General features: G+C 42.1%; 1 protein-coding gene across 1 annotated transcript; it reads right to left on the reverse strand.

Moving 5' to 3' along the window:
• Positions 1–9,834: 9,834 nt before the first annotated feature.
• LOC124008669 (shootin-1-like) lies at positions 9,835–23,060 on the reverse strand. Its single transcript, XM_046320152.1, has 17 exons — positions 22,923–23,060; positions 19,488–19,537; positions 19,230–19,290; positions 17,126–17,220; positions 16,723–16,882; positions 16,404–16,501; positions 16,234–16,315; positions 16,034–16,128; positions 13,948–14,094; positions 12,777–12,930; positions 12,306–12,456; positions 11,790–11,848; positions 11,506–11,603; positions 11,359–11,388; positions 11,209–11,262; positions 10,824–11,004; positions 9,835–10,531 (listed from the first exon to the last, which is right to left on the reverse strand). The coding sequence occupies exons 1-17, from the start codon at positions 22,954–22,956 to the stop codon at positions 10,380–10,382; spliced, it is 1,701 nt and encodes a 566-aa protein (XP_046176108.1). The 5' UTR covers positions 22,957–23,060; the 3' UTR covers positions 9,835–10,379.
• Positions 23,061–24,450: the final 1,390 nt, after the last annotated feature.

Raw genomic sequence — 24,450 nt, forward strand, 5'->3', positions numbered from 1 at the left:
ACTTTTTGTGCCGCTATGCTTCCCACAGAGAGGGACTGAGAGAAATTAATCAAATACATTATCAGAAGTGAATGTGCTGCAATTACCTGTTGGTTTTCCATGCATGCTGTAATTTATTAAATAATAGTAGTGAGACAATAGAAATATAGAAGAATAGGCTATTTTATTTATGTTAATTTCCTCACACACACCTACAAAGGGGGTAGCAGCATTTGTTTTTAAACCAACACCTTTAAAACATTTATGCTGAAAGTGAAAAGCAGACCTAGTAAAGTAGCTAAATTAAATAAATAATGAGTGAACTGCACACAGCAGACACTAAAATGGTGTCAGAGTTGAAGTGTGACAGTTATCCCATTCAGTGCTTTTAACAAAGAGCAGGGGGGTGTGGAGGTGTGAACTCAAAAGGTGCCATGCATCCAGCCACCATTTCAGACGTTTTCAAAAGCTGGAGGACCATTAAAATCACCTGTGCGCTCTTAGCTCGACAACACCTCAGCAACCCAAGTATAGAAAGTTCCTCTGTTGTGTGAGCTAACTAAGGGGCTTGATGTCCAGCTATAAGGAAGTCCAGAATAAGAGAAGGTATTTCCACACTTTCACTGTTTTTTCCCAACTGCTTACACACGTTTTCAAAACTGTCTCCTTTTTTCAAAACTCTACACACAATTCCCAAAACTGCACACACAAAATGCAAAATGCCTCACATCTCCTTCCAAATGTAACACTGTGTTCAAAATGCCATAAACACATGTCAGAATGAAGCATTTGCAGCAAATGGCAAACACTGCTTTCATAAGAGTACATTTTTGAATATACCATGTAAACACGGTTGTTCTAAATCTAAAGCTCTTTGGTCTTTCATAGGCTTATATCTACATTTCAATACAATGTTCTACAGTGAATAATCTGCTGAGGGGTAACAAGTACACTGTAAACACCAATGCAATGTAGAAACAGAAAATATTTATTAGGCCAAACATTACTGTTGTATACAGTAGCATACAGTCACCAGTGCTAAGCTACGCTTCATCTCTTCTCCGGCCTGGCCACAATACTTCGTCCACATTACAAGACACGTTTTCTCTTGCCAAACATCGAGGGAAGTATCTGCTAGCATGGCGTATCAAACCTTGGACAGAGGCAACCTCTATGTCCCCACATGCATCCTCCATTGCCTGGAGAAGCAGCATGTGGGAATAGGGTTGGCGATCATACACTTTCCAGCGCCAAGCTGAGAAGAATTCCTCTATGGGATTTAGAAAATGTGAATATGGGGGTAGGTACAAAACTACAAATTGTGGATGGGTGGCAAACCAGTTTTGGACCAGAACAGCCTGTGAAAACTAACAATGTCCCATAAAAACACAAATCTAGCAGGCTCCTGATCTGGATCAGGGACAAGCATTGTGTAAATTGCATCCAGAAAAGTGAGCATATGGCCGGTGTTGTACGGACCCAGTGTGGCATTGTGATGGAGGACCCCGTTTTGAGTGATGTCAGCACATAGTTATATTACCCCCACACTGTCCAGGGACATTGGTAATTGCCCTCTGTCCTATTACATTTCTTCCACAGCGCCTGGTTTTGGTGAGGTTGAAGCCAACCTCATCCACATAAATAAATTCATGGCGAATTACATGGGCATCCAGCTCCAATACTCTCTGTAACAGACAAAAGGATATACAGATGAGTAAATATGGTATGTCTGAAGTAATGGAAGTAGTGTTGCATACATACCTCTACAAAGTCATGTCGCATATTCTTGACTGTCAAGAGTTTCTCAAATGGCACCTTGTAAAGTTGTTTCATCGTCACTCGGTGCCGTTGGGGGATGCGTTGGGTGGTCGACAGGCTCACAGCATTGATGTTTTTAAATATGGTGTCATTATTCAAGATATGCTCTCTTATCTCTCAAATCCTAATTGCATTGTTGGCCAAAACCATATTTATAATTGCAGTCTCTTGTACATCTGTAAACTAGCGTCCTCGTCTTCCATGATGTCTTTCCACTCTGTACAGAATTCAAACACCGTATGTGTTCAGCATAGGAACTATAAACAATGTACAAAAAAACGTAGTACAGCATGATAACCAACCTCATTCATTCAACCAACCTCATTCATTCATTCATTCAATGCAGTGCAGTAAATGGATGGCTTAGAGTTACAAATGTTTATGCAATACTACGCAGTCGTACGTATTTTACAGTACATTGCTGTAATGCTAAAATAGTCATTAGATAGTTGCATACCTGTTCTCTATTCTGAAGGTTCAAATTATGGACGCCACTGTAAATCGACTCAAGTTGGGCTGGACTCTCAGTCCAGCCTCTCATGGTCAAACCGTGGTTGATCAATTGATCAACAAGTGTTGCCCTAATCTCATCAGAGATGGCTCTCCTTCCTTCTCTTCTTTGCCCTCGTCCTTCTCTTCTTTGCCCTCGTCCTTCTCTTCTTTGCCCTCGTCCTTCTCTTCTTCTTCCTCTCCCTCCTACTCCTCTTGCTTTCTGTCCATTGTTGGCATCCATTGTTCAAAACAGGTCATCTGACCTTTGACCTATTTATAGGCCTATACTACAGTAAAGCAGTGATTGGTTAGTGATCAGTTAAGCTATTAGTGTTTGCACATGTGAGGAGTGTGTGTATGACCTGGTGAATAAGTGTAGCATTTTGATTGGTTGTGTTTGGAAAAGGAAAGCAAGTCACTTCATGTTAGATTTTTGTGTTTTAGGTAGACAATTGTGTGTAGTGTTTTGAAAAAGTGTTTTATGCAATTGACAACTGAGTCAAAGGCTGAGAAATAGCTTATGGTTTTGGATATGGTTTTGGATATTTGGTGTGTAGTTTTGCACTTTGAGTGAGAGATTTCAAAAATCGTGTGACATGAAAAGATTTTGTGTGTAAGCAGTTGGAAAAAACTGTAAAAGAAACAGTACAAATAATTTGGTGATGGGATGTGTAGTTTTCATTCACTGGTACAGTGCCTCCAGAAAGTATTAACACCCTTTGACTTTTTCCACATATTGTTGTCTTATAGGGTGACTTAAAATGTATTAAATTGCAATTTTGTTTCACTGATCTACACATAATACCCCATAATGTTAAAGTATCTTTTTTTTCCAGAATTGTTTTGGGGAAAATAATGAAAAATGAAAAGTCTTGAGTCAAGTATTCAGCACCTTTGTTAAGGCAAGCCTAAATACTATAAGAACAGGAGTACACATTTCCTTAAAAAGTCACAAGTGCAATAATAGTGGTTAACATGATTTTTGAATGACTATCTCATCTCTGTACCCCACACATACAAATATATGTAAGGTGTCTCAGATGAGAAGGGCATTTCAAGCACAGATTCAACCACAAAGACCAGGGAGGTTTTCAATTGCCTCGCAAAGGGCATCTATTGGTAGCAGACACTGAAAATCCCTTTAGGCATAGTGAAGTTATCAATTCCTCTTATATGGTATATCAATGCAGCCAGTAACTACTAAGATACAGGTGTCCTTTCTAACTCAGTTGCCAGAGAGGAAGGAAGCCTGTACAGAATAAAAAAATATGCATTCTGTTTGCAATCAGGGTGGTGGCTGCATCATGTTATGAGTATGTCTGTCATTGGCAAGGACTAGGGGGTTATTTAGGATACAAATAAATGGAATAAAGCTAAGCACAGGCAAAATCCTAGAGGAAAACATGGTTTAGTCTGCTTTCCAACAGACACGGGGAGTCAAATGCCCCTTAAACACAAAGCCAAATATACACTGAGTTGCTTACCAATACGACATTGAATGTTTCTGAGTGGCCTAGTTACAGTTTGGACGTAAATCAGCTTGTACATCTATGGCAAGACTTGGAAATGGCTGTCTAGCAATGATCAACAACAATCTTGACAGAGCTTGAATAATTTTTAACTGGATTGACATGGGACCGCCGAAAAAGGTGGCAGCACTTTATAGAGCACCTAATACATGCATGAACAGTACCAGTCAAAAGTTTGGACACACCTACCCATTCCAGGGTTTCTCATTATTTTTACTATTTTCTACATTGTAGAATATTAGTGAAGACATCAAAACTATGAAATATGGAATCATGTAGTAACCAAAAGTGTTAAACAAATCAAAATATATTTTATATTTGAGATTCTTCAAAGTGAAGAAGAGAATATACATTTTTCTCCCACTGTCATAAGACACACTCTAGAATAGATTTATATTTGATCTAATTTCATTGTTAATAATGTGATTGATTGCAAGATTAGACCCATCACCCCCACAGATCATGCTATAGTAGTTACATATTGATATTAACTGTGAGGAAGGGTAGATTCAGATTCAACACCATGCTATTCAAGATGAGATTTTTAGCCAATCACTTGCAGATGATCTTAGATACTATTTTTGAAATTAACATAGGCTCAACTGAAAGGATTTCCACAGTATGGGGAGCCTCTAAAGCATACAGTGTATTCGGAAAGTATTCAGACCCCTTGACTTTTCCCCACATTTTGTTATGTTACAGCCTTATTTTAAAATGGATTAAATAAACAATTTTCCTCAATCTACACACAATACTCCATAATGACAATGTGAAAACAGGTTTTAGAAATGTTTGCCAATTTAGAAAAAATAAAAACAGAAATATTACATTTACATAATTATTCAGACCCTTTGCTATGAGACTCAAAATTGAGCTCATGTGCATCCTGTTTCCATAGATTATCCTTGAGATATTTCTACAACTTGATTGGAGTCCACCTCTGGTAAATTCAATTGATTGGACATTATTTGGAAAGGCACACACACAAGGTCCCACAGTTGACAGTGCATGTCAGAGCAAAAACCAAGCCATGAGGTCGAAGGAATTGTCTGTAGAGCGCCGAGACAGGATTGTGTCGATGCAAAGATCTGGGGAAGGCTACCAAAAAAAAGGTCCCCAAGAACACAGTGGCATCCATCATTCCTAAAAGGAAGAAGTTTGGAACCACCAAGACTCTTCCTAGAGCTGGCCGCCCGGCCAAACTAAGCAATCGGAGGGAGAAGGGGCTTGGTCAGGGAGGTGGCCAAGAGCCCGATGGTACCTGACAGAGCTTCAGAGTTCCTCCGTGGAGATGGGAGAACCTTCCAGAAGAACAACTATCACTGCAGCACTCCACCAAACAGGCCTTTTTGGTAAAGTGGCCAGATGGAAGCCACTAGTAAAAGGCACATGACAGCTGACTTGGAGTTTGCCAAAAAAGCACCTAAAGGATGAAACCAAGATTGAACTCTTTGGCCTGAATGCCAGGCGTCACGTCTGGAGGAAACCTGGCACCATCCCTACGGTGAAGCATGGTGGTGGCAGCGTCAAGCTGTGGGGATGTTTTTCAGCAGCAAGGTGTGGGAGACCAGTCAGGATCAAGGGAAAATGAACGGAGCAAAGAACAGAGAGATCCTTGATGAAAACCTGCTCCAGAGCACTTAGGACCTAAGACTGGGGCAAAGGTTCACCTTCCAACAGGACAACAACCCTAAGCACACAGCCAAGACACGTCTCTGAATGTCCTTGAGTGGCCCAGCCAGAGCCCGGACTTGAACCTGATCAAACTACTCTGGAGAGACCTGAAAATAGCTGTGCAGCGACGCTCCCTATCCAACCTGATAGAGCTGGAGGATCTGCAGAGAAGAATTGGATAAACTCCCCAAATACAGGTGTGCCAAGCTTGTAGTGTCATACCCAAGAAGACTCGAGGCTGTAATCGCTGCCAAAGGTGCTTCAACAAAGTAATGATTTAAAGGTTTGAATACTTATGTAAATGTAATAATTCAGGGTTTTTTAAATTATACATTTGAAAAAAAATATAACCTGTTTTTGCTTTGTCATTATGAGTTGTTGTGTGTCGATTGATAAGGGGAAAAAAAACATTTAAGCCAGAATAAGGCTATAACGTAGTAAAATGTGGATAAAGTGAAAGGGTCTGAATACTTTCCGAATGCACTGTATATTAGAGGGGAAATAATAGCACACGTCTAAAAAGAAGAGAGAAGTGACTGAAGCAGTAAAAATATTAGAAACTGAGATATATGTCTTGGAAAGGGATTTGGCAAGATATTTCACAGACAGCACATTTCAAACTGCCTACAAGCTGAAATTTCAGTTGCACGAAATGTATAACAAAAAGGCAGAATTTGCACTGCTTAGGCTTAGAAACAGTTTTTATAACGGAGGTGAGAAGGCAGGCAGGCTACATTCAAGACAACAAAAAATGCAGAACACACAACTTAATCCCGATTAACGATTAAGAAGGGTGATAAGATCAGGAAGATGGAGCCGGAGGAGATGGCCGCCGTCTTATGGTCTTCTAACCAATTGTGCTATTATGTGTTGTTTTTCGCGATATTTGTAAATTATTTTGTACATAATGTTTCTGCAACCGTATCCTACGGCAGAAAAGAGCTTCTGGATATCAGGACAGCGATCACTCACATCGGATTGGACAAAGATTTCTTCAACAACAACAACAACAGCAGCAAGCAGGACTCACATGATATTCTCCAAACAACCCACAGGGCAGATATCCCAATTATCCACAAGAGGAAGCGACGTAGAAGACGAAGAGCTGGAGCCTCGTCCGGACCCGCAGAAGACAACTAGGAAAGCTGCCGTTACCGTCAATATTCCTCGCCAATGTGCAGTTATTGGTCAATAAACTAGACGAGGTAAGATCACGAATATCCTACCAACAGGACATAAAAAACTGTAATATCCTATGTTTCACGGAATTGTGGCTGAATGACGACATGGATATTCAGCTAGCTGGATACACGCTGCACCGGCAGAATAGAACAGCACACTCCGGTAAGACAAGAGGGGGCGGTCTGTGCATATTTGTAAACAACAGCTGGTGCACGAAATCTAAGGAAGTCTCTAGATTTTGCTGGCCTGAAGTTGAGTATATTGTGATAAACTGCAGGCCACACTACTTGCCTAGAGAGTTCTCGGTGATACTTTTCATGGCTGTTTATTTACCACCACAGACAGATGCTGGCACTAAGACCGCACTCAGTCAGCTGTATAAGGAAATAAGCAAACAGGAAACCACTCACCCAGAGGCGGCGCACCTAGTGGCCGGAGACTTTAATGCAGGGAAACTTAAATCAGTTCTACCAAATCTCTATCAACATGTTAAATGTGCAACCAGAGGGGAAAAAATATAGATCACCTGTACTCCACACACAGAGGTGCGTACAAAGCTCTCCCTCGCCCTCCATTTGGTAAATCCGACCACAACTCTATCCTCCTAATTCCTGTTTACAAGCAAAAATTAAAGCAGGAAGCACTAGTGACTCGGTTTATAAAAAATGGTCAGATGAAGCAGATGCTAAACTACAGGACTGATTTGTTATCACAGACTGGAATATGTTCCGAGATTCTTCCAATGACATTGAGGAATACGCTACATCATTCACTGGCTTTATCAATAGGTGCATTGAGGACGTCGTCCCCACAGTGACTGTATGTACATACCCCAACCAGAAGCCATGGATTACAGGCAACATACGCACTGAGCTAAAGGGTAGAGCTGCCACTTTCAAGATGCGGGACTCTAACCCGGAAGCTTACAAGAAATCCCTCTATGCCCTGCGATGAACCATCAAACAGGCAAAGTGTCAATACAGGGCTAAGATTGAATCATAATACACTGGCTCAGACGCTCGTCGGATGTGGCAGGGCTTGCAAACTATTACAGACTACAAAGGGAAGCACAGCCGCGAGCTGCCCAGTGACACGAGCCTACCAGACGAGCTAAATCACTTCTATGCTCGCTTGAGGCAAGCAACACTAAGGCACGCATGAGAGCATCAGCTGTTCCGGACGACTGTGTGATCACGCTCTCTGTAGCCAACGTGGGTAAGACCTTTAAACAAGTCAACATACGCACGGCTGCAGGGCCAGACGGATTACCAGGACGTGTGCTCCGGGCATGTGCTGACCAACTGGCAGGTGTCTTCACTGACATTTTCAACATGTCCCTGATTGAGTCTGTCATACCAACATGCTTCAAGCAGACCACCATAGTACCTGTGCCAAAGAACACAAAGGCATCCTGCCTAAATGACTACAGACCCGTAGCACTCACGTCCGTAGCCGTGAAGTGCTTTGAAAGGCTGGTAATGGCTCACATCAACACCATTATCCCAGAAACCCTAGACCCACTCCAATTTGCATACCGCCCAAACAGATCCACAGATGATGCAATCTCTATTGCACTCCACACTGCCCTTTCCCACCTGGACAAAAGGAACACCTATGTGAGATTGCTGTTCATTGACTACAGCTCAGCGTTCAACACCATAGTACCCTCAAAGCTCATCACCAAGCTAAGGATCCTGGGACTAAACACCTCCCTCTGCAACTGGATCCTGGACTTCCTGACAGGTAGTGAAGGTAGATAGCAACACATCTGCCACGATGATCCTCAAAGACCCCAGCAACCCCAGTCATAGACTGTTCTCTCTACCGCATGGCAAGTGGTACCGGAGTGCCAAGTCTAGGACAAAAAGCCCTCTCAACAGTTTGTACCCCCAAGCCATAAGACTCCTGAACAGTTAACCAATGGTTTCCCAGACTATTTGCATTGTGTGCCCCCCACACCCACCCACCCCTCTTTTACGCTGCTGCTACTCTCTGTTTATCTTATATGCTTCATCTCTTTAACTATAGATTCATGTACATACTACCTAAATTGGCCCCACCAACCAGTGCTCCCGCACATTGGCTGACCGGGCTGTCTGCATTGTGTACCTCAATAAGCCTGACTAACAGGTGTCTGTATATATACTTGCTACTCTTTCTTCAAATGTATTTCTACTGTTGTTTTATTTCTTTACTTACCTACACACACACATACCTTTTTTTGGCACCATTGGTGAGAGCCTGTAAGTAAGCATTTCACTCTAAGGTTTCCACCTGTTGTATTCGGCGCACATGACGAATAAACTTTGATTTGATTGTGACCTCATCCAAAGATGTGTTTCAACATTTTTATTTAGACCTCCTGTTCAGCGAGTCCTATAGATATGGATACTTTTTTTAGGTCTGGTATAGAATTACATAGATTACCAGATAGCCAGGTAGAGGATCTAGACTGTACTATAACAGAGAGACGACAGAGCCTGGGAACCTGAGCTAACAGCCTCAATGTGGATTGTAAGATTCAAGACCCTTGAGATACGCTTAGAGAGAACACTTCCTAATATCATAGTGACCAAGCAGGATTTATTAAGAACAGGACCTCAACTACTAATATGAGGCTCTAAAACTTAATGCGGTTAAACCGCTCAAATATGGTTCCTACCGCTGCTGTCTCCTTAGATTCTGAGAAGGCATTTGATAGGGTTCTTAAGAGAAAATCCCACTCTCACCTATGAAAATGTGCTTTTGGACGTGAATAGGGGTTCTTTATTCCAATCCTAAAGCAACAGTACTTATGAATGGAATTATGTCTCCTTTTTTATTCTTTCGAGGCACAAGGAAGGGCTGCTCGCTTTCCCCTCGCCTAGTTGCCATAGTTTTAGAGCCTCTTGTGACAGTGATAAGAACAGTTCCAGAAATGAGGGTTGTCCATGGAGGAGAAAAAAAGGATTATTTAATTGTATTGCATCATATTCTCATTTGTCAGGCTACAAAATTAATTGGAATGAGTCAGAAGCAATGCCAATTAATGCCATATGTTCATCTTGAACTGTAACCCCATTATTGGAAGGTATTCCTAATGTTTTGTACACTCGGTGTATGCAGTCCACTGTGTTAATCCTTGGATTCTTTGAACCCATAAAAGCAAAGCCACGCATACTGAAAACGAGTATGTAATAAACATAACACATTTTTAATTTAAAGTAAAGTAATGTGAATAAATGAGATTAGAGCCTTATAAGTGATAGTAATGAGACATCACTACCATCATTTGATTTATTCTGTTTTGTTACAGCATTCAACCAACATAATTAATTTCTTGTAAACATATTTTAATGCTAAGCCCAAATTGAAGATGTGATCATTTTTTTAGAAACCGAACTGACCTCAAAAAGACCTAATCGCTCAGCACTAACCATATAAATCTATATATTAAAATATACAATGCATCAATATGATTGTGTTACAACAGTGTTCCCAAAACCTCTCCTTCAGTACCCCTAGCTAGTCCACACATTTGATGTATCCCAAAACTAGCCAGCTGATTTAACTAATGAGGGGTTTGTTGATTAAAGGTAAGATGACATTTACGTCAGCTGTGCTTGGAATACATCAAATCAGTTGACTGGCTGGGGGTACTCCAGGAGAGGTTTGGAAAACACTGTGGAACAGTATCCTAACACTAATCATCCCTTTCCCCAAGGCTCAGATCTCCTCCTGGCAGATGATCAGTTCTGATGATCTGATACGAGAGTTCCTCTTCTCTCTGTTCTGCTGGAGTCTCCTGAGCACGGGGGTGCTGCCACGCTCTCCTGCGCAGAGAAGGGCACCTGCTGCTGGGCCATCCAGCTGGGGACCTGAGGGGCACGACATATGGTACATTAAAAATATGCTAAAATATTACTGTAGGTAAGTGAAAGATATCACTATGTGGGTCAATGATGTATCCTCCTGGCCCCTCATTTGTTATCATCTCTTTCAATCTTCCTCTTCTTGTTCACGCCATTAAAGACCAGACCATCTTTCAATGTAATACCATCAATTTAGTCCACGTGAGCAAAACAACCAGAGAGGACCCCTGCAAAACTTTTAAAAAGAAACTGACTGACTGTCCCCTATTCCCCAATACAAAGGATGGAGATGCTGCACCTTGGATTTTGGTGGTGGGAGGGGCTCCGGAGGGGGTTGGGGAGGGTCCGTGGGTGTCCTGTCCATCCCCCATGGCCCGCCTCCTCCTCAGTAGCACCAGATGTAGCTCCGCCTCCCCTACGTTTCGGCTTATCCTCTTCCGTGACCCCGCCTTCCTGTGGCCTGGGCGTTTCATGGTGTCCTGGGATAGGATAGGTCAACCAATCAGGATAGGTGAGGAGGGTAAACCAATCATGTCAATGAAAAGAATAGAAAGTACAGTAAACCAAGCAGGGTTTGACTTCTCAAAGCCTCCATAGTACAATATTAATCTCATCGACCTATAGACTCACTTGTAAAACAGCAAATGCGTCATTTTAGACATTTCGTATTGATCCCATCTTACCAGCATTCCTTTTAGATCCAGCACGGCTGACTTTCTCTTCTCACTCCTATGGTCCTGTGATTTGATAAATTAATACAAGATTAGCATTTTAATACTAAATAAATAATCTTTATAACACTATTATAATAGGAAAGGCATGAAAATTCTCACCCTCCAGGCACTGTCATCTTCTGATCCAGGCTGAGATAGGAGAGAAGCAGTCAGATGTTGGACCACTGTAATGGTCTCAAACAAGTAGATAGATAGCATGACTGACTGATTGATAAATCAATTGATACACGCACCAGCCCGCCTTACCTGTGGTCTCAGTGTGGGTCTCAAGACGATGCCTTTCTTTATCCTCTCCATCATCTCATCCACCGCTCTGTTCTTCATGTCCACAGAAGGATCTGGCTCTGGTGGAGAGAGGAGACGAGTGGACTAATTTAAATCTGTTAAAGCTGGATTGTTGATTGAAGTGACACGACAGCATTGGACATAAAGACCCTGGTCTCGATTGGGATTCCCTGGATAAATAAAGGTTAAATAAATAGAATAAATCAGTAAGTCATGTGTATTCATACCAGGGTAAGAACACTCACTATTCTTATCAGTGTTGTTGACGGACTCCTTTCTCTTGTTGCGCAGGATGACAAGTTGACTAGACCGGAAGAACAGGAAGTTGAACAGAAGGAGTTTTCACTAACATTTACCAGATTCTGCCTTACCTCTGGGTACCATCATCACTTTCATTTAACAAAGGTCAAAAAGCTCACATTTTCAATGTAAAGTTGCCAATAAGTTTACATTGTTTGGAATAGGATACCGCTACCTGCTAATATAGTGATTATGGATACCGCTACCTGCTAATATAGTGATTATGGATACCGCTACCTGCTAATATAGTGATTATGGATACCGCTACCTGCTAATATAGTGATTATGGATACCGCTACCTGCTAATATAGTGATTATGGATACCGCTACCTGCTAATATAGTGATTATGGATACCGCTACCTGCTAATATAGTGATTATGGATACCGCTACCTGCTAATATAGTGATTATGTAGTCATGTATTTATATTTGAAGAGAGAGCAAAATAGTATAGAACCTACTCAACAACAGTGCTGGAGGGAGTTGGGGGCAGGGGAGGGGGAGGAGGAGGAGGGGGAGGAGGAGGAGGAGGAGCAGCAGTGGTTGAGTTGTCCTCCACTGGTTGGTCAGCTTTGGAAACCTGGTCTTTCAGCCTATCCTGGAGATGTTTCACTAAAAGGAAGACAAAGTACCACCAACAACAACAGTGTGTCATATTTTATTATTTAAAAAACAGCATTTGTTTGAAGAGTGAAAATGGGGCAAAAAAAACAATTAAATAGTAATTGATTATTTATACTGATTTTACATCAGGGTACTATGATCACGTATTATATAGACTTAAGATTTTAGCACAAAATATATATGTAAGGCTGAGTTTACACAGGCAGTCCGATTCTCTGAATTCTTCCACCAATTGGTTTTTGACCAATCAGATCAGAATTGGGCTGTCTGTGTAAACGTAGCCATTAAATCACAGACGTGGTAGCTACCTTCTCCCTGGAGGTGGGCGGCAGTGATCTGCGCCTCCCTTAGATGGGTCTCCATGGCCCTCCTCTCCTTCTCACTGCTCTCCAGCTGGCCTCTGACAATCTGCAGCTCAGACAGAACACTGCTCTCCTCCAGAGCACACTGGGTCTGCTTCACCTGTGATCGTCATATACACAGATATGGATAGATAGACAGGAGAGACTTAATATACGCTCGAAATTAGACTTCCACATTTAAATCGAACTTCTAGACGGGTGGGTTGTTTAGCAACAAAACCGGTGCATGCGCAGCCGTGGAGCAAACCAAGTGTGGTTAGCTGAGTGTACAAAACATTAAGAACACCTGCTCTTTCCATGACAAAGACTGACCAGGTGAAAGCTAGGATCCCTTATTGATGTCACTTGTTAAATCCACGTCAATCAGGGGAGGAGACTGTTTGAAGGATTTTTAAGCCTTCAGACATGGATTGTGGATGCGGGCCATTCAGGTGGGCAAGACAAAAGATTGAAGTGCCTTTTGAATGGGGTATGGTAGTAGGTACGAGGCGCACCAGTTTGTATCAAGAACTCCAACACTGCTGGATTTCTCACACTCAACAGTGTGTATCAAGACTGATCCACCACCCAAAGGACATCCACCCAACTTGACACAACCGTGGGAAGCATTAGAGTCAACATGGGCCAGCATCCCTATGAAATGCTTTTGATGACTTGAGTCCATGCCCTGACGAATTGAGGCTGTTCTGAAGGCAAACTCAATGCAACTCAAAATTAGGAAGGTGTTCTTAATGTTTTATACCATCGGTGTATATTCTCTACAAATATTTATTGAAAACATAAATACATTGGCATGATGAGCACTTGTCTCAAATACATTGTTACAGTTATTGGTTAGCTAGCTAGCGAATTCTAGCCATATTAGCATAGACGTGACAAAGTCAAAACAGCTCAAAACAAAATTGTATCAATAACAAGATACAACGAGCTGAAACGATTCCCCACATGGCAGCTTCTTATCATTGTTGCTAATTATTTGACCGCCCAGAATCACAACACACTGACTTGTGCCCCATAGATGCGCACGCTCATTATTTTCAGAACGTTGTCAACTAACCCGTCGATTCTCTTACTCACTCTCTCTGTTTCTCACAAACACACACCTCCCCCTCCCTACCTGGTTTCGGTAGTAGAGCTGTATGTCCTGTAAGGTACTGTTGATGTGGGCCACCTGTTCCAGAGCCTGTTGGAGCTGCATACTTGTCTCTGAACTCTGCTGCAGCACCATGCTCTGTCTCTGGGTTTGCTTCTGCTTCACCAACACCTGCCAGTCAGTCAATCAATCAATCCACAAATTAATAAATCAAGCCATCGACCACTCAATCAATCAATAATATCAGAACATAATTAGAACACGATACACGGTCTGATACCACCATTTTAGCTAATCAGTATTCATGGCTCAAACCAACTGGTTTATAATTGATATTATACAACAGCTATGCTAAGCTCCCCTTAAAAAAAAGCTATTCATCCATTGCTGATAAATGGAGCAAACCTATTTGATAACTTCAGTGAATCATAATCATAAATGCATTGAATGTGTGGAGGCTCATGCATGAGAATCTCTATAAACCTGTAATATATAGCTGGGAATGGTCACATATATAGTGAAACTAGCTTTAACCAAAGGGTCACGGTCAGGAAGAGAGTTTAGGAATTGAAAAGTCAGTGAGTCACTTTCACTTCTGGCTTCCATAAGTTCAAACACAGCGAGGGTGAAGTGAAAGCAGCCATCTGTGTGTTAGGCTACACATCATTACATTTGGTCCAAATTACCCTGATGTAAGCACTCTAAAGTCCCCATAGCGCAAGGCATTTTCACCCAGCTAGGGCATCAATTAGGAAACGCTAATGTTTGACAAACCAAGGGCTGCTGGTGTCCACACAACACGTACACACACACACACACACAGGACCAGCATCAAACAGAGGAGCCTTTGCAGAGCATTGAGAGTAAAGGAGGCAGAGTTGTGTGGTTGTGTCAGAACAGTAGGGGTCCTTTTCACAGGTAAGGACCCATGCGAGGCGTCCCATTATGTGCCCATCTGGTAAATAGCGAACAGTGCGCACAAAGGCGACAATTGACCGTATTCAATGTAAAGTGTCAAGCTAAAGACGGGGATGTGTTATAGTCCCCATTCTCAAACTGCCGCCGTGATGGGTGCTAATTATGAAGCAGAGGGGGATCTGAGAGGGGAGGCTACTTTTGTTGTCCTCTGAGACGCTAATTTTCTACCGCCACCTTTGTTACAACATGACCAGCTGGGAAAAAGGGAGCTGTGTTTGAGTGTGTGCATTTCTCCTTTACAAAGTGATCATCAGCAAGCCCATCCCTCCCTTCTCACACCTCTTTGTATTTCACTGGCCGATTTGTCCTCTTGGTATGAATGCAGAATGAATGGGGATCCCCTCTCTCCCCAACCCTCTCCTGTCCCACAATATGGCCCCTGTCTGAATGAGGAAGTGAAGAAGTACCACCTCCCCCTCCTGTCCATTCCTCCTCCATTCACTAGAACTGCCCCAGGGCCCTGGTCGAAGCCACTGCTGTCTCCTTGTGTTAAGACCTAGAGAGAGGGGTGAATACCCTTCCCTGCCACCTAGAAATTGTGTATTGTATTTATTAGGGGTCCCCATTAGCTGTTACCAAGGCAGCAGTTACTCTTCCTGGGGTCCAAAGACATTAAGGCACCTACATTACACACACAAAACATACAAAATGTAACATTATTACGCCACTACATATCTATATACAATACAACATGTATAATACCATCATACAACAATATTACAATGTACCTGTGTGTAGAGTACGTGTGCGTCTCTTCACAGTCCGCGTTGTTCTTTAAGGTGTAGTTGTATCTGGGTTTTTTTTATCTCGATTTGACTGCTTGACTGAGTTACTTGATGTGGAAGAGAGTTCCATGTAGTCATGGCTCGATATAGTACTATGCGTCCCCTAGCCTGTGTTCTGGACTTGGGGACTGTGAAGAAGTCTTGTGGAGTATGATCTGTGTGCTCGTTGTTTGGACAGACAGCTCAGTGCTTACAACTTGTCAATACCTCTCACAAAGACATGTCGTGACGCAGTCAAGCTCTCCTCTACTTTGAGCAGCACACACACTTTCAGAAACAGAAACACACACATACTGTATGTACACACCTACGAACGCATGCACGCAAACACACGCAGCGTTGCTTACCTGGTGGGCGAAGACTTCTGCGTGCTGTCTGAGGCCCTGCTCCAGCTCCAGTTTCTGACTGATCTCTGTGAACTCCTCCGTCACAAGCTGGGACACTATGGACATGCACACACACACGTAAAACATTGAACAGGACTTTGGTATGAGGTGAATAGAGTGTATATCATGAGGAACACTGATGTGTCAGAGTGGGGTCTCGCCTCTCTTCATTTTATTCATGGTCTTGTTCTGTTTGGAGACTTTCTTCAGTATGGCCTCTCTCTCATCAATCTCTAGGGCCAGCTGAGTAGGACATGTAGAAGAGTAGGAGACCATAAATACTCATACGCAGTTCACACACGTCTAGAGTCTGTCCGTCAGTGCTAGATACCTGTTCTTTGAGCTGGTTCTGCTCTGCCCTCAGGGCCTCCACCTGCTCACACAGCCGCAGCTTCTCCCCCAGCAGCTGGTCCACCGAGGCCTGCAGTTCTGGTCAGGCCAGGACGGGGGGGATGGAACAAAAGGAGAGATGAAAGAGAGGGAAGGAGAGAGACAGGAAGATGAGCAGGTATCTTAACATTTTCCCGATCGGTCGAGTAAAAGTACAAAAACAATCCTCTCAAACCTCAATTCTATAACTTTTATCTGTCACTCATGTTCATAAAGGATACCGTATGAGTTCCGTGTGGTTATAGTGTAAGTCTCTATACCTCTTATCTGGGCCTGTCCTTGCAGCACAGCATCCTCGCCGCTGTCCCCATCAGGGTCGGGATCGACCCCAAGGTCAGCCTCCAGGTTTTCAGGAAGCTCTGGGATGAATGGCAGCAGAGCTTGGCTCCTCCTCTTCAGAACCTTGTTGTCTTTGGTCACCTTTGTGTTCAAGGAGAAGAGATCTGTTTAGAGCATTGTTTCAGTGTTCCACAGGGTATGCAGGCTTTTGTTCCAGCCCAATAATGACTCAACTAATCATTGAGTTCTTGATTAGGTGATGTGTTTGTTACTACTGGGCTGGCACAAAACCTACACACCCAAGTGGAACACGGACTTGTTAAGTCAATGACGTCACCGAGACACTCAATGGAGTTGAACTACAGTACCCATAAAGCACCCCACCTTGACAGCCAGGGCCTCTGCACTCTCCCTGCAGGAGCGTTCAATCTGGAACTGCATCTCCAGAACTTCCATCTCCTTCAACAGCTGAGAGGACACTGAGGAGAGATGAGATAGAGGGAAAAGAAAGACAGGGAAAGAGAAATAGATAGTGGGGTAAGACAGAGAATATCTACACACTAACCCATAATGATGAAGCAAAAACAGGTTTAGACATTCTTGCAAATGTATAAAAAAATGTAAATATCACATTTACATAAGTATTCAGAGCCTTTACTCAGTACTGTGTTGAAGCACCTTTGGCAGTGATTACAGCCTCGATTATTCTTGGGTATGACACTACATGTTTGGTACACCTGTATTTGGGGAGTTTCTCCCATTCTTCTCTGCAGACCCTGTCAAGCTCTGTCAGGTTGTATGGGGAGTGTCGCTGCACAGCTATTTTCAGGTCTCTCCAGAGATGTTCGATCGGGTTCAAGTAGGGGCGCTGGCTGGGCCACTCAAGGACATTCAGAGACTTGTCCCGAAGCCACTCCCGCGTTGTCTTGGTTGTGTGCTTAGGGTTGTTGTCCTGCTGGAAGGGGAACCTTCAACCCAGTCTGAGTTCCTGAGTGCTCTAGAGCAGGTGTTCATCAAGGATTTCTTTGTACTTTGCTCCGTTCATCTTTCCCTCGATCCTGACTAGCATGATGCTGCCACCACGATACATCACCGTAGGGATGGTGGCAGGTTTCCTACAGACGTGACGCTTGGCATTCAGGCCAAATAGTTTAATCTTGTTTTCATCAGACCAGAAAATCTGGTTTCTCATGGTCTGAGAGTGCTTTAGGTGCCTTTTGGCAAACTCCAAGCGGACTGTCGTGTGCCTTTTACTGAGGAGTGGCTTCCGTCTGGCCACTCTACCATAAAGGCCTGATTGGTGGAGTGCTGCAGAGATGGTGTTATTTCTGAAAGGTTGTCCCATCTCCACAGAGGAACTCTGGAGCTCTGACCATTGGGATCTTGGTAACCTCCCTCACCAAGGCCCTCCTCCCCTGTTTGCTCAGTTTAGCCAGGCAGTCAGCCAGGAAGAGTCTTAGTGGTTCTAAACTTATTCCACTTAAGAATGATGTAGGCCACTGTGCTTGGGGACATTCAATGTTGCAGACAGTTTTTCGTACACTTCCCCAGATTTGTGCCTCGACACAATACTGTCTCGGACCTCTACGGACAATTCCTTGACCTCGTGGCTTGATTTGTGCTCTGACATGCACTGTCAACTGTGGGACCTTATATAGACAGGTGTGTGCTCTTCCAATTATTGTCCAATCAATTGAATTTACCACAGGTGGACTCCAATCAAGTTGTAGAAACATCTCAAGGATGATCAATGGAACCAGATGCAATTGAGCTCAATTTTGAGTCTCATAGCAAAGGGCCTGAATACTTATGTAAAATAAAAATCTGTTTTTAATATCTAATACATTTGCTAAAATTCCTAATAATCTGTATTTGCTTTGTCGTTACGGGTTATTGTGTGTAGATTGATGAAGAAAAACTTTTTTTCCTCCCCAATTTCATGGTATCCAATTAGTTACTATCTTGTCTCATCGCTACAACTGCTGTAGCGGGCTTGGGAGAAACGAAGGTCGAAAGCCATGCGTCCTCCGAAGCACAACCAAGCCGCACTGCTTCTTAACACAGCGGGCATCCAACCCAGAAGCCAGCCGCACCAATGTGTCGGAGGAAACACTGTGCACCTGGCGACCTGATTATAGCGTGCACTGCACCCAGCCCACCACAGGAGTCGCTAGTGTGCGATGAGACAAGGATATCCCTACCGGCCAAACACTCCCTAACCCGGACGACGCGAGGCCAATTGTGCATCGCCCCATGGACCTCCCGGTCGCGGCCGGCTGCGACAGAACCTGGGCACAAACCCAGAGTCTCTGGTGGCACAACTAGCACTGCGAAGCAGTGCCCTAGACCACTGTGCCACCCGGGAGGTCCGAAAAACATGAATTTAATCAATTTTAGAATAAGGCTGTAGCGTAACAAAATGTGGAAAAATTAAAGGGTCTGAATACTTTCTGCATACACCATAAGGATATTGATTGGTGCAGCTCACCTTCCTCCATCTCAGATAACTTCTGATTGGCTTCATCCCTCTGCTTCTCCAGAATCTCACACTACAGGACAGACCAAACAAATATACACATATACACACAGACTAGTCTCTGACATACTCTCTCATCATCTGTTTAGGCTACCGGTATATAAGAACTAAATATACAAGTCTTAAGCTATGTCCATGGATTTAACATGGGATGATTTGTCTCTATCCAACAGAGAAACCATAGAGTCTCCCAGATGTTACTAAATATACCTGAATGTCTCCTTCATCTTCAGAAGAGCAACTGCTTTCTCCACCAGAGGCTGTGAAAATATAACAAAATACTTTCATCTATCAAAAATTATTAATCACAAATAAGTGGTTAATAAATGAGGAAGAAAGACATTATTGCAACGTTCACGTCATGTCGGAAACTCAGGACCTCTGTGTTAAAATGAACATAAATTATTTGAATAGAGCTTCCTATTGGTTGAGTCTGATACTTCCCATGTGGGAAACTCGGGTATTATCTTTCTACAATGAGTAAGCAAGTCGAACATTTCTGAGTTTCCGACATGATGTGAACACGGCAACAAATCCTAACGAGTCAGGTTTTCCTAATCCTATAGAGCCCCACAGTGGAGGTGTCATAATACCCATAAAACCTAGCGGTCCAACAGGGAAATGGTTACACTTATTTTTCCACCATTCATTTTAGAAACACTTAAAATAAGGGCTGTGTTTTATGTAGGCTTACCTTGACGTGACATTTTGATAACCATGTAAATCTCTCTCGGACAAGGTGACTTTTAGCAAAATATTCAGCTCTATTTACTCTCAGATTCTAAAATGCTAATTAGCATCAAAGTAGACATCATGCAAGACTACAAATCCCTGCAAGCTCCTGCACGTAATCTCCAGCTGACACCTTTGCAAACAGTTTTTGTGTCAAGTGAAAACTTGCACAAGACAGTTCTTTGAATTGTCATTTTTTAAAGAAATGTTGCAAATGTATTAATGAATACATTAAACTAATATTAGATACTTAATCCAGATATTATTACATTTTCCTCGATTTGGCAGTCTCGTCCAGATCATCATTGCATTTGTAGATCGTTATGTCATATATATGAATATATTGATTACAGTCACCTTATCCTAGAGAGATTTACATGGCTATCAAAATGTCACACCATGTTACAGCCCTTATTTTAAGTGTTTCTAAAAATCCCCTATGGGAAAAATGAATGGTGGGGAAATTATTGGGACCATTTTTCTGTTTGTCCGCTAGGTTTTATGGGTAGTATTACTCATACTGTGGTAATCTATTCTGAGGTTAGAATACAGGAAGTGATTCGGAAAGTCTCACTTTCAATAGGGATCTGAGCCGTGCTATTCCCTCAACACCACAGAATTATGAAGAAGGGTTTGATTCTTTACATTCTCTACTCAAAGACAGCTTTATGGAGGGATGTGGAAAAGAAACCAGGTACAAGTTACGTCCAATGTTACATATCATAGTAAATCATTTCACAATTGAGGGATGTTGTAGCATTTTTTTGCGGAGAGACAGGCGTGGTTATTTCAACGTGATCAGAACCTAATTGAAATGACCAGAATCAAAATGATTCATTCAGTATGCCCTCTCTCTCATCTATCTCTAGGGCCAGCTGAGTGGGACATGTAGAAGAGTAGGAGACCATAAACACTCAAACTCAGTATACACACACAGACACATATGCACACACACACATACAGATAGGAGCCCACACACAGTAAAAATGCATACAGTTGAAGTCGGAAGTTTATATACACCTTAGCCAAATACATTTAAACACAATTCCTGACATTTAATCCTTGGAGAAATTCCCTGTCTTAAGTCAGTTAGGATCACCACTTTATTTTAAGAATAGGAATTGTCAGAATAATAGGAGAGAGAATGATTTATTTAGCTTTTATTTCTTTCATCACATTCCCAGTGGGTCATAAGTTGACATACACTCAATTAGTATTTGGTAGGATTGCCTTTAAATTGTTTTACTTGGGTTAAACGTTTCAGGTAGCCTTCCACAGGCTTCCCACAATAAGTTGGGTGAATTCAAGCCCATTCATCCTGACAGAGCTGGTGTAACTGAGTCAGGTTTGTAGGCCTCCTTGCTCCACACGCTTTTTCAGTTTTGTCCACACATTTTCTATAGGATTGAGGTCAGGGCTTTACGTTGGCCACTCCAATACCTTGACTTGTTGTTCTTAAGCCATTTTGCCACAACTTTGGGAGTATGCTTGGGGTCATTGTCCATTTGGAAGACCCCATTTGCAACCTAGTTTTAACTTCCTGACTGATGTCATGAGATGTTGCTTAAATTTTTCCACATAATTTTCCTCCCTCACGATGCCATCTATTTTGTGAAGTGCACTAGTCCCTCCTGCAGAAAAGCACCACACAACATGATGCTACCACACCCCATGCTTCACGGTTGGGATGGTGTTCTTCAGCTTGCAAGCATCCCCCTTTATTCCTCCAAACATAACGATGGTCATTATGACCAAACAGTTCTATTTTTGTTTCATCAGACCAGAGGACATTTCTCCAAAAAGTACGATCTTTGTCCCCATGTACAGTTGTAAACCGTAGTCTGGATTTTTTATGGCGGTTTTGGAGCAGTGGCTTCTTCCTTGCTGAGCGGCTTTTCAGGTTATGTCGATATAGGACTTGTTTTACTGTGGATAAATATACTTTTTTACCCGTTTCCTCCATCATCTTCAATCCCTAGGAGACAGTACGTGTCTCCTTCCTGAGTGGTATGACGGCTGCGTGGTCCCATGGTGTTTATACTTGCATACTATTGTTTGTACAGATGAACGTGGTACCTTCGGGTATTTGGAAATTGCTCCCATGGATAAACCAGAATTTTGGAGGTCACCAATTTTTTTTCTGAGGTCTTGGCTGATTTCTTTTGATTTTCCTATGATGTCAAGCAAAGAGCCATTGAGTTTGAAGGTAGGCCTTGAAATACATCCACAGGTACACCTCCGATTGACTCAAATGATGTCAATTAGCCTATCAGAACCTTCTAAAGCCATGACATACTTTTCTGGAATTTTCTAAGCTGTTTAAAGGCAGTCAACTTAGTGTATGTGACCCACTGGAATTGTGATACAGTGAATTATAAGTGAAATAATCTGTCTGTAAGCAATTGTTGGAAAAATACATTGTCATGCACAAAGTAGATGTCCTAACCAACTTGCCAAAACTATAGTTTGTTAACAAGAAATGTGTAGAGTGGTTGAAAAACTAGTTTTAATGACTCCACCCTAAGTGTATGTAAACTTCCGACTTCAACTGTATATTTATTCAGGATTCATATAAACTTCTGGTTGCATCACTAATAACATACTATCAAATTAATTTACCACCAAGTACAGACCATGTCGACCTACTAAAACTGCCTACGCTGGAAAGACAAAAACTGAGGTAAAGAATCTGAGTCCTTGAGGAGTTCTCAACAATATTGAGACATTGTGGCCTGTTTGGTCCTTAAACAGCCTAGGCTACCATAGTCGACATGGGTTCAACTCCGACCCACTGCCCTTCAGACTCGCAGTCTCTCCTACCTTTCCTGTCTCCTGTTCACTGTACTATCTCAATAAAAAATACACAAAACCCTTCAATATTATATATATTGAGTAATTCAAAGTTAGTCTCACCTGCAGTGTTGGTGTCTTCCCCTTGGGTCCACATCACAACCCAGCTAGGCTCTGGTTCTGGTTCTAGACTGTGGTTCTCTGACTACTAGACAAAGAGAGACTAGTCTCCCTTCTACAGTCTCTGTGTTCTGTTGTAACTCGTGATCTTTCCCTTCCTTTGACTGACACACAAGCCACAGTGTGTAGGAAAGGGAACTGAAAGTCTTAACATTAAGTGTTACAAGATGGGGAGTTGTTCACACACTTATTCCAGAAGTGAATAAACTTTCATAGTGTGTATTTTAGTAAGACTAGGACAACTCCATGGATTCTGCTAAATAGTCAAATACTGGTACCCAAACTATCTGCACTGACCCCAAGTACACTCACTAGACTAAATATACAAACCATGTACACACTCACCAGACTATATATACAAACCATATACACACTCACTAGACTATACAGTATATTGATTGCAATTATTCCCGAATGAGTGGGAGTTCATGTGCAAAGGATTAGCATTTACATTATTATAATTATCAACGGTGTAGTGTCTCTTATCTTTCTCAGTCCACACCTACACCCTTATCATTTCCTTGTAACCATATATTGTTGTTTGTGCATTTCTGTGATTAGTTAGTTAGTCAATTTAAAAAATGATTTAGACAATTGATGTATGGATGATTCATAGCAAAGACTGGGTTCGTGCAGATAACCAACAACTTTCAACGTTTGGAATTTAGACTAACGTGAGGTAAAGAATGATTCATTAATTAGAAGACTAATTGGTCAGATATTAAGATATCTGAAAAGTTAAATTAGGAAAATGATAACTTTGTAATCTGAAGATTTTCCTTGGTGCCCGACTTCCTGGTTAACATTTACATGATTAGTTTAATCACGTAATAATAATTACAGATAATTGATTTTATATAATAAGACTTTACTTTAATGATGCCAAAGACACAACACTAGACTATATTTACCAACCATATACACACTCACTAGACTATATATACAAACCCTATCCACACACATTCATATATACTGTTTACACACACACACACACACACACACACACACACACACACACACACACACACACACACACACACACACACACACACACACACACACACACACACACACACACACACACACACACACACACACACACACACACACACACACACACACACACACACGCATACCGACAAAACACAAACACACATACATACACATTACACACACAAACACACATATACTGTACACACACATTTTTATACTCATAATTTGCTGCTGCTACTCTGGTCTTTATTTCTACTCTTGTTATTATCTGTCCTGATGCCTTGTCACTTTACCCTGCATTCATATCTAGCTCAAATACCCTTGCACATTGATCTGGTACTGGTACTCCCTATATATATTCTTGTGTAAACTCTGCATTGTTGGGAAGGGCTCCTAAGCAAGCATTTCATTTGTATTCGGTGCATGTGATAAATAACATTTGATTTGATCTTAAAAACCTCTTGCTGCTCAGATCCCT

This window comes from Oncorhynchus gorbuscha, linkage group LG21 (genome assembly GCF_021184085.1).
Source record: "Oncorhynchus gorbuscha isolate QuinsamMale2020 ecotype Even-year linkage group LG21, OgorEven_v1.0, whole genome shotgun sequence".
Classification (NCBI taxonomy): Eukaryota; Metazoa; Chordata; class Actinopteri; order Salmoniformes; family Salmonidae; genus Oncorhynchus; species Oncorhynchus gorbuscha.

Coding starts and splice junctions, on each gene's coding strand:
- LOC124008669 (XM_046320152.1), bottom strand. CDS start 22,956: ATGTGGACCCAAGGGGAAGACACCAACACTGCAG. Junction 17,221..19,229: donor GTTATCTGAGATGGAGGAAG/GTGAGCTGCACC, acceptor ATCTCTCCTCAG/TGTCCTCTCAGCTGTTGAAG. Junction 12,931..13,947: donor AGCTCTACTACCGAAACCAG/GTAGGGAGGGGG, acceptor TGACGATCACAG/GTGAAGCAGACCCAGTGTGC.